The 15,270-nt window shown below is 52.7% G+C and overlaps 1 protein-coding gene across 12 annotated transcripts in view; it reads left to right on the top strand.

Moving 5' to 3' along the window:
• The window catches only part of DVL3 (dishevelled segment polarity protein 3), a 32,461-nt gene extending 18,647 nt beyond the window's left edge, over positions 1-13,814 (top strand). Inside the window, exons 2-17 of one of the 12 annotated variants that reach the window (XM_030280620.4) lie at positions 2,877-2,946; positions 6,325-6,446; positions 6,829-6,935; positions 7,495-7,630; positions 7,894-7,987; positions 8,364-8,433; positions 8,717-8,856; positions 9,053-9,129; positions 9,641-9,753; positions 10,070-10,120; positions 10,242-10,391; positions 11,140-11,271; positions 11,501-11,668; positions 12,275-12,487; positions 12,777-13,175; positions 13,637-13,814. In XM_030280620.4, coding sequence (XP_030136480.1) covers positions 2,877-2,946; positions 6,325-6,446; positions 6,829-6,935; positions 7,495-7,630; positions 7,894-7,987; positions 8,364-8,433; positions 8,717-8,856; positions 9,053-9,129; positions 9,641-9,753; positions 10,070-10,120; positions 10,242-10,391; positions 11,140-11,271; positions 11,501-11,668; positions 12,275-12,487; positions 12,777-13,175; positions 13,637-13,668 — 2,074 coding nt within the window. In that variant the 3' untranslated portion in view covers positions 13,669-13,814. Of the gene's footprint in view, positions 1-2,876; positions 2,947-6,324; positions 6,447-6,828; positions 6,936-7,494; positions 7,631-7,893; positions 7,988-8,363; positions 8,434-8,716; positions 8,857-9,052; positions 9,130-9,640; positions 9,754-10,069; positions 10,121-10,241; positions 10,392-11,139; positions 11,272-11,500; positions 11,669-12,274; positions 12,488-12,776; positions 13,385-13,636 lie in introns of those variants that run through there. The other 11 variants (XM_072933572.1, XM_072933573.1, XM_030280621.4 and 8 more) reach the window with 11 other exon arrangements.
• Positions 13,815-15,270: the final 1,456 nt, after the last annotated feature.

The raw sequence follows: 15,270 nt of genomic DNA on the forward strand, positions 1-15,270 counted from the left end.
CAGAATTACAGATTATGTGTGGAAAAAGTATTTAGAGGTCCAGTGATATTTATAATTAAAAAAATAAATTTTCTTTCTCTGAAGAAAACTGATTTTTTTTTTTAATCTCCTGGGGAAAAAATAAAGTTAGTGCTTCTTTCACTGTGAAGGCTGATAATAATGAAGCTGTTTGTGTAATGCAGGGACATGACATTATGGCACAACTATAAAGCTTGAAGTGATGTTGAAATATTATGCATGTAATTAAAAAGCAGCAGTATCATTTAGCAGGCAGCATGTTTCATGTATTTCACTTTCATCTATTAGAAATCTCTGGCATTGTTTGTGATTCTTTCAGATCATCATAAAGAGGCTTAAATTATGTATTTCTTTAGAAAAAAAAGCAAACTGGTGGAAATATGTCTGCTGGAAATACAGTACAGTAGAAACAGTCTGGGAGGTTGCTGGAGTGTGTGGAAGAACTTCATGATACAGTGGGGAGGGAGCCAGCTGGGGAAGGCACGCACTGGACTTGTTTGTGAGCAGAGAAGAGCTGGTGGGTGATGTGATGGCTGGAGGCTGCCTTGTGCACACCAACCACAACATGACAAGAGTTTTAGATTCTCAGAGAAGTAAGGGGGAGGATCAGCAGAACTGCCACCTTGGGCTTGCAGAGGGCAGACTTTGGCCTGATTAGGGACTTGGTTGACAGAGTCCCTTGAGAGGCAGTCCTGAAGGGCAAAGGAGCCCAAGAAGGCTGGATATTCTTCAAGAAAGAAATCTGAAAGATGCAGGAGAAGGCCGTCCCTATGTGCTTGAAAGACAAGCCAGTGGGGAAGAAGAATGGCCTGACTGAGCAGGTAACTTTGGCTCAAACTCAGGAAAAAATAAAAATATTTTACCTTTCTGAGAATGGGAGGCAACTCAGGAGTGCTACAAGGATGTTGTGAGGTTTTGCAGGAAGAGCTAGAAGGGCCAGAGGCCCAGTGGAAATTGCCTGGCTACTCCTGTTAAAGACAATTAAAATGTTTTTACAAATAATGTCAGCAACAAAAGAAGGGCTAAGGGGAATGTCCATTCTTTATTGGATGTGGGGGCAAACAGTGACAAAAGGTGAGGAAATGGCTGGGGTACTTAATGTCTTCTTTGCCTCAGTCTTTAATAGCAAGATCAGCTGTTCCCAGGGTGCCCAGCCCTCTGGGCTGTGAGACAGGGACAGGGAGCTGAATGAAGCCCATGTAATCCAAGAGGAAATGGTCAGCAACCTGTTTAAACACACAAAAGTCTACGGGGTCAGATGGGATCCACCCAATGATACTGAGGGAGCTGGTGGAAGTGCTTACTGATTCACTCTGTCATTTACCAGCAGTCCTGGTCAACCAGGGAGGTCCCAGGTGACTGGAAGTTGGCAAATATGATGCCCATCTACAAGGAGGGCCAGAAAGAGAATCCAAGGGAATTACATGCCTGTCAGCCCTACCTTAGTGCCAGGGAAGGTCATGGGACAGATTATCTTGAGTGCCATCATGGGGCATGTACAGAACAGCCAGGCAATCAGACCCAGCTGGCATGGGTTTTGGAAAGGCAGGTCCTGCTTGACCTGCCTGATCTCCTGTGGCAGTGTGGCACAGTTAGTGGATGAAGGAAATGCTGTGGTTGTTACCTGTGCATTAGTAAAGCCTTTTACACTATTTCCCACAGCATTCACCCGGAGAAACTGGCTGTTCATGGCTTGGACAAGTGCACTGTTCTCTGTGTAGAAAACTGGATGCTTGGGCTCAGGAGGTTGTCAGGAATGGAGATACATCCATTGGCTACTCACAGTGGTGTTCTCCAGGGCTCAGTACTGGGGCCAGTCCTGTTTAATATCTTTATCAGTGATCTGGTCATGAGGATTGAGGGCACATTCAGTTCACAGATGACTAAGTTGGGTGGGAGTGTTGATGTGCTGGAGGGTAGGACAGCTCTGCAGAGAGATCTGGACTGTCTGGATTGACGGGCCAGTTGCATGAGGTTTTGACAAGCCAAGTGCTCAGTCCTGCACCTGGGTCACAACCTCACACAGCTCTGCAGGGTGGGGGAAGGCAGCCTGGAAAGCTGCCTGGTGCTGGTTGACAGTGAGTGAACATGGGGCAGTGTCTGCTCAGGTGGCCAAGAAAGTCAGTGGCATTGTGGGTTGTGTCAGCAGTAGTGTGCACAGCAGGACCAGGACAGTGACTGTCCCCTGTACTTGGGACTGGTGAGGTCACACCTTGAACCCTGTGCTCAGTTTAGGGCCCCTCCTTACAAGACAGACGTTGAGGTGCTGGAGCATGTCTAGAAAAGGGCAACAGAACTGGGGAAGGGTCTGGAGCACAAGTCCTGTGAGGAGCAGCTGTTGCCTCAAGTTGTGCCAGGGGAGGTTTTGATTGGAACATTTCTTCACCAAAAGGGTCGAGCACTGAAACAGGCTGCCTAGGGGAGTGATGGAGTCATCACTCCTGAAGGTATTTAGAAGTTGTGTAGATGTGGCACTTGGGGACATGGTTTGGTGGTGGCCTTGGTAGTGCTTGGGTAATGGTTGGACTTGATGATCTTAAAGGTCCTTCTCAACCTAAATGATTCTATGAGTCTATGATATTCACCTGAATTTTACTTTTACCGATTAGAATCAGTGATCTGAGGGATGAAACAGCTGTATGCACATAGAAAGGCTCTTCTGTCTTTGGCTCCTCTTCAGGCTGCCAGTCATGGCTGTGGGCATAGGAACCTGTGTCCTAGCAGCAGGAGAGAGCTGCCAGTCCTCTCCTGCTCCATCCCCAAGGATGCCTGGTGTTGTATGCAAATACCAATGTGGGAGTCTCCTTTTCCTTTAAAGTCCTGAACCCAGCTCTGACTGCCTCCTCTCCCCTCTGCAGGGTGGTGAAAGAAGAGATCTCGGATGACAATGCCAAGCTTCCCTGCTTCAACGGCCGGGTGGTGTCATGGGTAAGCAAGCCCCGTGCTTCAGTGTGTCTCAGCCTGTTTGTGCCTCTCTGAAAAACACCGTTTGGATGTGGAGTGCCAAGTAAGGCACAGGGGGTGCTCAGTACAGTTGGTGTGCTGGCTGCTCATGAAGCTGATGAGCTGGATCCCCATACTCCAGTTCCTCAGCTGGAGATGAGGGCTCTGTGATGCTGGGTCCCCTGTGCCAAGGAAGATGTGGGATATCTCTGTGAAGAGCTCCTGGTGACTGATGCCTAGCAGAGATGGTCGTGGCCTATCCACAGCATAACCCCTGTGCCCCTATGGCAGGGTCGGCTTTCCAAGGAAAGTCTCGCTCTGGTGCAGAAGGCTTAAGTGACTTTAGTGCTGGTGAAGAGGACTGGATTTGACTGCCCTGAAGACTAAAGGTACTGCCTGGGCAGCTGCAGGACAAGCTTTTCCCTCAGTACCATGCCATGCACATGTTCTGCTCCCTGCTCGCTTGCTTCCCTCTGTCCCCACGGGGACTCTGTTAGTGGGGGGGGAGTATCCACAGCACATCATCCAGTGTTCCCTCTGCTGAGCTGCAGTTTGTGCTGATGAGGGTGTGGGGATCTCCACCAAGACTCAAGTGCCTTTTTCCAGAGGCCTCCTAACAGTAAAAATCCTCAGCAAATCAGGCCAGGTCACAACTAATTCTGCTTCTATCCCTGCACCAAACAGGGACGGGGCAGGCAGGCAACCCACTGCCGACACAGCTGCCGCTGGAATTCCAGCCCGGGGAGCAGGGAGGAAAGGCTGTGCCGGGCTCCCGCACAAAGAGCCGGGCCGGACGCCTGCCGCCCTCCCTCTAGCGGTTATCCAGGCTCCAGGCCCTTCGGAAATCAGCCTGTGTCCGGCTCTGGGCCACCACACATTCCTCTGCATCCATCCCGCTGCTGCTGCATCTGCCCCAAGATGTCCCACCACCCCACCCTTTCCAGCTGCTTTTTGCTTTCACCGGCTCTATGGGGAGTCCCAAAGTCTCTAAAGCCATTTCAGTGCTCCTTTTTTATCTGGTGTGCTTTTTCCATGTGTCCATATAGCTGCTGGCTTTTCTTGTAGGAACTCTTTGGTTGTTCAGTGTGTGAGTGGCACAGATCTGGTGTGGGTCTGTCTGGTGTGACCACCATGCCACTGCTCTGCTGGGCTGGATCCTTGCAGGGAACTTGTGCCCAGAGTGAGCATCACTACCAGCACTTGTGCATAAAGGGTAATGGCAGCCCCAGGGGCCTTTGTGCACCTGATGATCCCTTTTACTACCACTGCTGAGAGTCTCCTAGTCCATGGGTGGTCTGGGGGCTGAGAGGGGAGCACTTGCTTTGCTGCTTCCGACAGACAGGCTGGGATGATGCTATTTTTGGAACTCACTACTAATTTTAGCAACAGGGAAAGAAGAGGCTCGACTCCAAGTGTGTATTTCCTGACGGTGTAAGAGGCAGGAAAAGTGCAGGATGGTTATCAAAACCTTCCTGGGAGGAAATCCCAGCCTTGGGAGTGTTAGAGGAAGATAGCATCAATCCTGCCTGCTTGGGAACACCCTCTCCACTCTCCTCACTGCTGTTTGACAGCTGCCTGTGGCTAGTTCCCTCTGTCCAGATCTATTTGCTTGATGTTGCCTTGAGATTTTCAAGCATAAAGTGTTATAAGACTTTTCCCTAGGCAATGCTGGCCACTTTAAGCATCTTTTCTGCCCTGCGCTCCAGGGCAATGGCTACAAGAATAGGGATGTGGCCCTTAGGGAGGGGGATGTATCCTGGGAAAACCAGGCACCAGGAAGGTGCCAGGAGCAGAGCCAGGCATGTGCCAGGGCTTGCTGGATGGAGAGGAGCTGACCTGAGTGTGAGATGAGCTGGTTAGACAATTGTGAGAGCAGGAGCCGTTGGGCTTGTCCTGGGGCTTGTGGGACGGGCTCTGCAGCTTTTGACACCTGAGGCTGCTCTCTGCCCTGTCTGCTGCCTTGGCTCCGGCTTTTTCAAGGCTGCCCTATCTTCCTTGCCCCAGCTACATCCCTGTCCTTTTTTCCAATATCTCTTGCACTAGACCTCTCATCTGTTATGCTAATGAAGATCTTGTGGGGTCCATATCCCCCTTATGAGGGTTTCCCCAGTTCCTGAAGGTGGGCAGGGCACAGCTCTTTCATCAGTGATGCTGGGAAGCACTTAAGACCTGTATAAATGGGCTGTGCTTCTATCATCTGAGTTAGAATCTGCTCTTGGCTCCGTGCAGATGTGGTTCCCTCACCAGCAAGCAGTAGTGCTGCCTCTGAATTTACACTGGGTATTATGGTTTAGACAGCAGCTATCAGCCTTTTTCCAGCCTATGTTTCATATTTTGTCTGTTCTGAGCAACAATGGATATCCCACACCTCTGTTAGATCCTTTCTGGGCCCTGTCACCTCTGCTCTGGAGATCCTGAATGCTTCTGTCAAGGAAGAGGCTTTTTGTTGCTTTCTTGCTTGACCCTGTTGGGATTAGCCCTGTTCATTACCGCTTGAAAGTAAGGGAGAGTGCAAATCTGGTCAGGGAGCAATACTGGGGAGCAGCTCATTTGGGCTATCCTCTGTTTCATTCCACTGGTGAGCCCATGGTCCCTGGGAGAGTCTCCAGCTCATTCCCTGCACCCTGAGGTTGATGGTTTATTATAGAGCCAGAATGCTGGTGTGTTGGTGTGCCTGGACTGCCCCACAGCATGGCTGGTATAAAGAGGTTTAACCCTTTCTTGAATTTCTGCACTGGGGAATCCATTGAGCATCCCAGAGATTGGCTGAAGGTTGTGCTCAAGCCAATAAGGTGAACACAGCATGAAAGTATGTGAAGTACATATGGAAGCCAGTCTGTTTCAAGAGTCTATTTCAAAGCAAGCCTTGGCCCTGAGCTCTGTTACACCCAGCTTCTGAGGGTTGTGAAGGTGCAAGTCCTGCTGGGTCCCACAGCTTGAAGGCAGAAGTGTAGAGTCTACTAGAGCAGAGGAAAGGAATTCCTCCTAACTGTCTTTTCCAGTGTGAGAACTGGGGAAATCCAGTCCCTGCTGCAGGATGTGTGCTAAAGGTTACCTGAGTGTGTGGTGTGGGTGTTCAGGTGATGTTAGAGTCCAAGCACAGCTGTCACCCACCCAGGCTTCCCTGCTGGGTCAGGAATTCCTGAGCCACAAATAGCCAGTGTCTGAGAAGGCCTTGGGGGGCAATGCTGCTGCATGCTTGGCCTGTTCCATACCTGCTCCTGGGCATCTGCTGTTTCAACGGCCAGAAATGAGATCCTGGGCCAGGATCCCTGCCATGAACCAGGCAGGCTTTGGGCCAGCTCCTTTGGCCACTCTTATAAATGGTTTCTCAGTTTCCTTTTCTGTCTCTCATCCCTCCAGCTGGTGTCTGCAGAGGGTTCCCATTCAGACGCTGGCTCGGTCTGTGCCGATAACCAGACAGAGCTGCCACCCTCCATGGAGCGCACAGGAGGAATTGGAGACTCCAGGCCCCCTTCTTTCCAGTAAGTTACATGGACATCTATTCTGGTTTCCAAGGGCCACATGGTGCATTTGCTGTCATCCAGAACAGTATCCCAGGCTAGGCTGGGACACTCTTACCCAAATTGTCAGGGATGACAGACAGAGGGGAGGAGAGTGAGGCTGGGAGACAATTTCAAGTGGAGCTGCTTTATTCAACAAACAAGGACATGCTGAAAATAATGCAGGGAAAGAGCCAGCACAGCATCCCCAGTCCTTTGTCCTGTACTTGTAGGTGTGCTGTGGTTGTTCCTGTCCTTCAAGGAAACAGCTGATGGCTGGAACCTTGTGTTGGTCAGGACAGAGGTGGAGCCTTGTCAAGTTGTTCCGTGTTGAACATATTTGTTTGCTTTTATCTAATCACAGCCCTAACACTGGGGGGAGTCGGGAAAACTTGGACAATGAGACAGAGACAGACTCAGTGGTGTCATCACAGAGGGAGCGACCTCGTCGGACAGATGGGCCTGAGCATGGTGAGTGCTGGTAACATGGTGAGAGCTCTGCAAAGGCATGGCTGGGGCATGCCTGGCAGCACCAGCTCCAGGCTTGGGCCAGCTTTCTCTGCTCTGCAGAACCTTCCCAGCTCAAAATGGCTATTCTATAACTTTTAGAAGGGCCATAGCCTCACATTGGAGGTAGGAGCTAACACTTGTGTTACATCAGAGCTTGGTATTGAACCCTTGGGGTCAACAGAGATATCTCCTGTAGAAGCCCCAAGAGCCAGAGACAGTTTTGTCTCTGTCTTCTTAGAAGAGTGAGCTTTAGCCTTGGCACTTGTGCTGCTTCTTGCTCTACCAAAGAAACAGCTGCAAGTCTTCCAAAAGTTTAACTGTTTGGCCCATCAGCTTCTTTCCATTCTGTTTTGATAGAAGAGATATCCCACAGGAGATGGATCTGAGCCCAGGGTAGACTGGGAGTTATTTGGCACTAGATGGGATTGACTCATGACCAGATTTGTTCTGATGAGGTTGCCATGAGTCCTGCATAGGAGAAGGGTTTGTCTCAAGCCCACTGAGCCTTGTCTTTTCACAGCACCCAGGGTGAATGGGACAGTGAAGGGAGAGCGGCGCCGAGACCTGGGTGGGTACGAGAGCTCCTCCACACTCATGAGCAGCGAGCTGGAGACCACCAGCTTCTTCGATTCAGATGAAGATGACTCCACCAGCAGGTAGGAGCACTTGGGTCTTGGGGAAACACTAATTTCCCCCTGACTCCCAGAATAGAGAGATCCCTTTGCAGGGCACAATAGTCTTGGGCTCAGACCTGCTGCCATCTCACCCAGCAGACCCCTCTGCCATTGTCTGTCCCCCATATGCATGTTCTGACCTCTGTCCCTGCAGCCCTCTATTCCCTTTGCCATTTCCACAGCTCTCTTGCTGCCAGAGCCACCACTATGGCAGCAGAAGAGCTGACTCCTGCTTTTGCCTGCAGGTTTAGCAGTTCAACAGAGCAAAGCAGTGCTTCCCGTCTAATGAGGAGGCACAAGCGACGCCGGAGGAAACAGAAGGCTCCACGCATTGAGCGGGTACCCAGGGAGGGGCTGGGTATCCTGGGGAGGGCAGTGCAGGTCAGGGTGGGCTCACAGGGATTCAGCTGTTTTTGCTGTGGGCATGGCTTCGGATGAGTGTCCAAGTCCTGAGACTTCAAAAAGTACTGTGAACCTTTTCCAAGCCAATGTAGCCTCAAGAGCTGGGACCACAGGCTTTGTCCTGGCTGTAGAGAGGTTGTAAGGACCATGGCTGTTCTCTAGCTCTGCAAAGCTCTCAGCATAAGACTGGAGCTGTGGGTGGTGGCTGTGGTGCCACAAGGAGGGGCAGGAAGGAAAGGACAAGTGGAGGAAGCTAGGGCTGGGAATGTTACTGAGGCACAGGAGGACATCTCATGTTTTGCTTACGTTGCAGTCCTCGTCCTTCAGCAGCATCACAGACTCCACCATGTCCCTGAACATCATCACTGTCACGCTGAATATGGGTGAGTGAGTGGGAGGTGTGCATGGAGCCTGCAGTCCTTCCAGAGCGAGACTGGGTCATGGAGAGGAAACTGGGGAGGGGGCAAAGAGAATGCGTGAGCAAAGAAGGAGTGAGGACATGGGTTCTGTAGGAGATTGGCTTCTCTTGTAGAAATTGTGTCCCAGGACATTTCTCTGGGACAGGGGTGCAAGTCACCACCATTAGGATGTGGTTTTACTGAGGTTAGGTCTGCTTGTGCTTGATGCTTTGGGGTGACTTACTTCTTTCTCTTTCCATCCCTGCAGAGAAATACAACTTTCTGGGCATTTCTATTGTGGGACAGAGCAATGAGCGTGGGGATGGAGGCATTTATATTGGCTCTATCATGAAGGGAGGTGCTGTGGCAGCTGATGGCAGAATCGAGCCAGGAGACATGCTCTTGCAGGTACTTCACACCCACATATCTCCATCTTTGGGCCTGGGAAAGCAGTAAGAAAAGACCCAGAAGCCTCCCTGAGAACTTTGGCAGGCTAAACCCAGGAAGCTGTGCTTGGAAGAGGGAAGCTGAGTCACTGCTGAGCTGAGTGGGGTGCTCAGCCTCTGGTCACATCTTGGGACTCACCTCTTTGTGTTGTTTGTAGGTAAATGACATCAACTTTGAGAACATGAGCAACGATGATGCTGTGCGGGTGCTGAGGGAGATCGTGCACAAGCCGGGGTGAGTACTTGGGTTGTTCTTTCCATCCAGAGACATCTGCTTAGTTTGTGCTTGGAGTGTGTGAGTTGTATCTTCCAGTCACCTCTGCCAGTGCCTCTGCAGAAGCTCAGAACTTAGGGTTTTGGTGTTACTTTGATTCCTGGGTTTTCATGTCCAATGCAAGAATTGCAGCCAGTGGAATTGCAGGGAATTGGGGTCTGTGCTCCTTCTTTGTGAGGATGCCATGTTACTGATCATTGCAGAGCAATGGGACTAGATGACCTTTAAAGATCCTTTCCAAAACAAACTTTGCTGTGATTCTCTGATTCTGTTTGGGGCATCAGCAACCCTCAGCAGGGTCATATAATTTTGTTCATCTCACTAGGGAAACCCAAAGCTGGAGGGAAAGGAAGTTACTTTACTAGCAGCTTCTCCCTGTCTCCCAGGAGAGAGCTGGCACACAGCATCCACTCATCATGCAGGGGTTGGTGTTAACTGTGCTCTGGTTCTAACTCTCACCTTTTTATTGCAGGCCCATCACCCTGACAGTGGCCAAGTGCTGGGACCCCAGTCCGCGGGGCTGCTTCTCGTTACCCAGGAGTAAGTGGATAGCTGACCCACCCTTAGCGCTGGTGCCCAGCTCATGTGAGAGCCCTGCCTTAAGCACTTACTTGGTTGTTGTCTTGTTCCTCCCCTGTGTGTGTGACTCCATGGGGCACTGAATTGGGGTTTGATGGGGTTTCAGCTCTCCTTTTAGGAGGCTGCTATGTCCTATTCCCAAACAAAAATGCCCATAAGCCCAGCCCTTCTTCCCACATCACGCTGGGGACGCGTTTCACTGGGGCAGGGAGGTCACTTGATTGGGGCGCCAGAGGAAAGAGAAACCCCCCCCTTAAGCCATAGGGGGATCTCTCCCTCTGCACCTCTCCTGCTGACCCTCCCTCTCTTCTTTCTCTCCCAGTTGCTCCCCAGCGGATCTGGGCTGGGCCAGACTCTCCATGCTCCGATCCGGGTGAGTCCCGGCAAATACTGGGGATGGAATGGGCTGTGCTGAATCCCTGTCCCTCCCCAGAGGTTTTTTTGATGAGGTGATAATTTCTTACAACTACTGAGTGATTCTTTCTTCATTGCAGGTGAGCCCATCCGGCCCATTGACCCGGCAGCCTGGGTGTCTCACACGGCAGCGATGACTGGCACCTACCCAGCGTACGGTATGAGTCCATCCATGAGCACAATCACTTCCACCAGCTCCTCCATCACCAGCTCCATCCCAGAGACTGAACGTAAGTCCTTGTGCCTCCGTGCTGCACCTGCTGCACAGCCTCCTCACCTTCACTATGCTGTGAAGGGAGCAATACATCTGCCTGGGGACAGCTGGGGTGGGCCTGAGCTGCCCTGCCAAGGGACTGGGAGGGCAGCAGCTCTCGCTGGGCTGGCACTTTGATAAGTGGAAGTTCTGCCTGGGAGAATTAATATCATGTTTTTAAGCCTTCCGTGTGAGGAGCGTAGAGGAGCCTGGCTGCAATCAGGAGCTGTGGCAGTTGTAGAGGAAAGGCTCAGATCAGTCAGGGGTTGGCTGCTGAGAATGTGGAGCCAGAGAGATTCAGCATGACCCTGGAGCAATTAAGAGCTCCTCCCAGACAGCAGAAGGAGGAGGCAGCTGAGAGCAAAGAGCCTTGTGGTGGGGCAGGGTCCTGCTGTGCACAAGCCTCTTGGTTGCTTTCTGAAGATTTGGGATGATTTGATATGTAGAGCCCTGAAGCAAGGGTCTGGAGAGCTTGGGTGAGGCAACAAGCCAAGAGTTTGTTGTAAGTTTGTGACTCTTGCCTGGGCTTTGCCCAAGAAGAAACTGCTGGCATGTGAAGGATAACATGGGAAGGCTGGAAGGGGGGTTACACAGCTTGTACTCTGAGGCTGTCTGCGATGTATTGTTCCCTGGCCCATTCCTCCCGTGTGTGATGCTTCCATGTGGCCCTCTTGTCTCTTCTGTTCTCTCTCACCTTTGCCTACCTTCCTTCATCCACACCACAGGCCTCGATGACTTTCACCTGTCCATCCACAGTGACATGGCCACCATTGTCAAAGCCATGGCCTCACCAGAGTCAGGCCTCGAGGTGCGTGACCGCATGTGGCTGAAGATCACCATCCCCAATGCCTTCATTGGTAAGAGACTGTGCTGCCTGCAGCAGAGGCAGGGACTGGGGAATGGGTGGCCCCTTTTCAGGCAGATGTCCAAGGCAGCATCTTTGTCACCATGAACAAACTGCTGGCTAGGCAAGAGTCACAAATTGAACCTTTTGACCCACTTTGCCTTTGCTCCAGTGTGGCTCACTGCCTTAAGGGCCGCTGTCTTCCTCTCTCGTGCCAAATTTAACTCTGTATTTGGTGGCAGGTTCGGATGTGGTAGATTGGCTCTATCACCATGTGGAGGGCTTTACAGACCGCCGTGAGTCCCGCAAATATGCCAGCAATCTGCTGAAGGCTGGCTACATCCGACACACCGTCAACAAGATCACCTTCTCGGAGCAGTGCTATTACATCTTCGGGGACCTCTGTGGAAGTATGGCTCTTGGTGTGGGTGGGAGGGAGAGGATGGGAGGGGTCGTGGTCCTGCAGAGCCCTGCTGACACCGTGGGGACACACCTACAGCCACTGCTATCAGGCTGGGCCCCTTGTTCTACAGCCTCTGTTAATAGAGTGATGAAGAATATCCCAGCTCCCTTGTCCTGCTGCTGAGGTAGTGAAGTTGGAAGCAGCAGGTAACAGTGTTACCTACTATGTGATCTTTTCTCCTGGGCAGTCATAGCAGAGTCTTAGTCTTTACTGACTGTCTCCAGGCTCTGAATTTCAGTGCTGGCAAGGGGTTAGTGCTCAGGCAACTGGGTTCTGCTCAGATAAGATGGGGGAAGGAATTGGGAGGGTGAGCTGTGGTCCTTTCCCACCAATCTGGTCTCTGTGTTAGAGTGGCAGCTTGGACTCCCACAGCTTGGCAGTTGTTCAGCCAGGAAGCCCAAATGGTGGCATTGACTAACAGAGAGAGTGTCAGCTTCTTGTGTCTCTTTGCATATCCTGTCCTTGTCTGTCAGCAAGAATGGACAGAAAACTGCTTCACCACACACAGTTGTTTTTCTGCTTGGATTAACCCCTGTTCTCTGCTTTCTTGCAGACATGGCTAATCTGTCTCTTCATGATCATGACGGCTCCAGTGGTGCCTCTGATCAGGACACTTTGGCTCCGCTCCCCCACCCAGGAGCCGCACCCTGGCCTATGGCCTTCCCGTATCAGTATCCACCGCCTCATCCATACAACCCCCATCCTGGCTTCCCTGACCCAAGCTACAGCTACGGAGGGGGCAGTGCAGGCAGTCAGCACAGTGAAGGTGAGTGAAAAGGACTAAAATATGCCTGTAGGTGGGCAGATGTCCTGTTCCGTACAGGGCAGCAGCAGGAGAAGGCTGCTTAGGCAAGGCCCTATGTGGGGGAAGCCAGGGTAGAAGTCACCTCAGAAGGGTCGTGGGACTCGCTGCTGAAGGGAGCCTGAGAGCACAGACTGTGCTGGGGCCTGGCTGTGCCAGAGCGTGCTGCAGTCTTCCCTTGGCTGGAGGAGAATCCATGGTTCTTCCTGACTTGTCCGAGCTGGCGCCTGACCTTGCCTCATGTGCTTCACAGGGAGCCGGAGCAGCGGTTCCAATCGCAGTGGCAGCGAGAGGAGGAAGGAGAGAGAGAAGACCGGGGAGTCGAAGTCAGGCGGCAGCGGGAGCGAGTCGGACCACACCACGAGGAGCAGCATGCGGCGTGAGCGTGCGGCCAGCGAGCGCTCGGTGCCGGCCAGCCAGCACAGCCAGCGCAGCCAGCACTCCCTGGCTCACAGCATCCGCAGCCACCACAGCCAGCAGTCCTACGGCCCGCCCGGCCTGCCCCCTCTCTTCAGCCCCCCCATGTTGCTGATGCCTCCACCGCCGTCAGCCATGGGGCCCCCTGGGGCGCCGCCGGGCCGTGACCTGGCCTCTGTGCCCCCCGAACTGACAGCCAGTAGACAGTCCTTCCGAATGGCCATGGGCAACCCCAGTGAGTTCTTTGTGGATGTAATGTGAAGCGCCCATCCCCTGTCTGTCTGCTGTCCCTCCTTCCCCTTTCTATCCCTGTCGTTTGTTTCCTAGGACCAGCCCTGGCTTCACCCCTTGTTTTTTTGGGGTTTTTTTTTGTTTCTTTTTTTTTTGTCTTGATAACGAAAAGAAAAAAAGGGAAAAAAAATAATAAATGGAACTAAACCTTGATTCTAATCCCTCCTCGAGCTGGGTGGACAGGCCTGGCAGGCCTGCTGGGTGCTGTCAGCCCATCCCACCACCAGACTTGTGTATTTCCGATGGTAATTCCCTCCTGCCATCCTCTCTAACCCCATTAATCCGCATCCGTCCCAGCACCCTGTGCTGCTTGCCCGTGTGTCACTGCTGCCTCAGTCCTTTCACCCTAAACCCCTAAACATCTCTTCTTTCTTTTCACCCTTTTGTGTTTCTTCTATCAAGCAGCAAAGAATTACGGGGTGTTTGACTTTCTCTGAGCCTGCCGCCCATGGGGGGGAGAGCTGGAGCATGGCGTGGCCCGACAGCAGGACACGGAGCTCCAGGGGCGCTGGGCACACATGGCGCTGAAGATGGCTTCTTTCCTCCCCCTCGTGGAAGATGCCCTGCCCTTCCCACAGCCCTGACAGGGGAGCAGGGACCAGCCTTATATATGTATTTTAAATCCCATTGTAGTTGCCTTTTGGCTAATGCATGAATGTTCCAGGGCTTCAGTGCCTCCAGGGAGTGGAGAGATGCTGCCACTTTCCTCTTGCCTCCCTTCTCTTGCCCACATATTGGGCTAGGTCCAAGCCTGGCACTGATCCATGGCAGGACCCTCTTCACCTTGGCCAGGTCTCAGGGCTGGGGCTGTGATTGCCCAGAGAGGTAGTGATTGCCTGTGCAGTCTCTTGCGTGACTCAGTGCCCTACACCTGCCCTGGGGTTTTTTGGGGAGATTTAAGGGCAGAGCTCTGCTCCTTCCATCCTGCTCTTTGCCCTCCTGCCTGCAATGTGCTGCTGCCTGTCCTGTTTGTAGGGGCTGTCCCATGCCTGGGGCTGGCAGTGGCAGCTGTGGCCTTCTCCCTCCTGCTGTCGCGCTGCTGCTCAGCTATGTGGTACCTTCAGGGGCCTGGACTAACTTAGAAGGCGAGGGTGGGGCACAGCTTTCATGCTTTGGAGAGACGTGGAGGTCCCCTATATTTGCCCTCTGAAGGGCCTGAGTCTGTCTTCTCTGCCCGCTGCTGCTGGCCTGGCTGCTGGGAGGGACAAACCTCTGTGACAACCCCGCTCCCTCTGGGCTGTGAGCGAGCTCTCCAGGGATGAGACTGCAGCCTGAACCATGGCCTCTGGGCTCAATGCCCACAGGTGTGCTGGGACAGTTGAGTCTGTTTGCTCCAGTGCTCCCTGCCTTTCCTCCTTCCACTTCTGGGTACTCAGAGACGTGCCTGGGGCTGGGGCAGCCCTTTCCCCATGCCCAGGGCCAAGCACGGTACAGTATGGACACGCTCAACCCTGCTGCTGTTGGTGCTGGCGCCCCGGCGCCCTCTCCTCCTGCCACGATGTGGCTTTCTCCACAAGCGTTGCCTCCTTTGGTCTTTCTTGTGTTCAGAGTTTTTATACGATGGAGTTGAATTGTATTTTGCTCCCTGGGAGTCTGCAGCCCCCCTGCCAGCTCTCATGCACCATCAGTTCATCTCCCTGACTCCCTAAAGCCTCTCCTTCCCTCAGCCCGCTGGAGTCAAGACTGTCCCCGGTAGCCTCCCTGGCCACTGTGCACTCCTTGCCCTGCCCTACCCACTGGGTTTTATAAAAACAACACCAATCTCCTTGTTTTTATTTATAAACATAGTTTTATTGGACTCCTGGCTTGTGTCGTTCATTTATTATTTTTCCCCCAGCCTCATCCATCCTCCTGCCTTTTGCTCTAAGGTGAGATCCCAGCAGGACGAGGGCACCCTGTGTCAGTGTGCCAGCTGTCTTTTCCCGGGATGCCGAGGGCGGCTGCGGGCCGGTTTCTCCGGAGCAGTGCCTGGCCGGGGGCTCTCGGGGTTCCTGGCTCCCCGTTCCCAGCGGCAGAACCAGGGGCCAGTCCGACAGCGG

The sequence above is a fragment of the Taeniopygia guttata genome, chromosome 9 (assembly GCF_048771995.1).
Source record: "Taeniopygia guttata chromosome 9, bTaeGut7.mat, whole genome shotgun sequence".
Lineage (NCBI taxonomy): Eukaryota > Metazoa > Chordata > Aves > Passeriformes > Estrildidae > Taeniopygia > Taeniopygia guttata.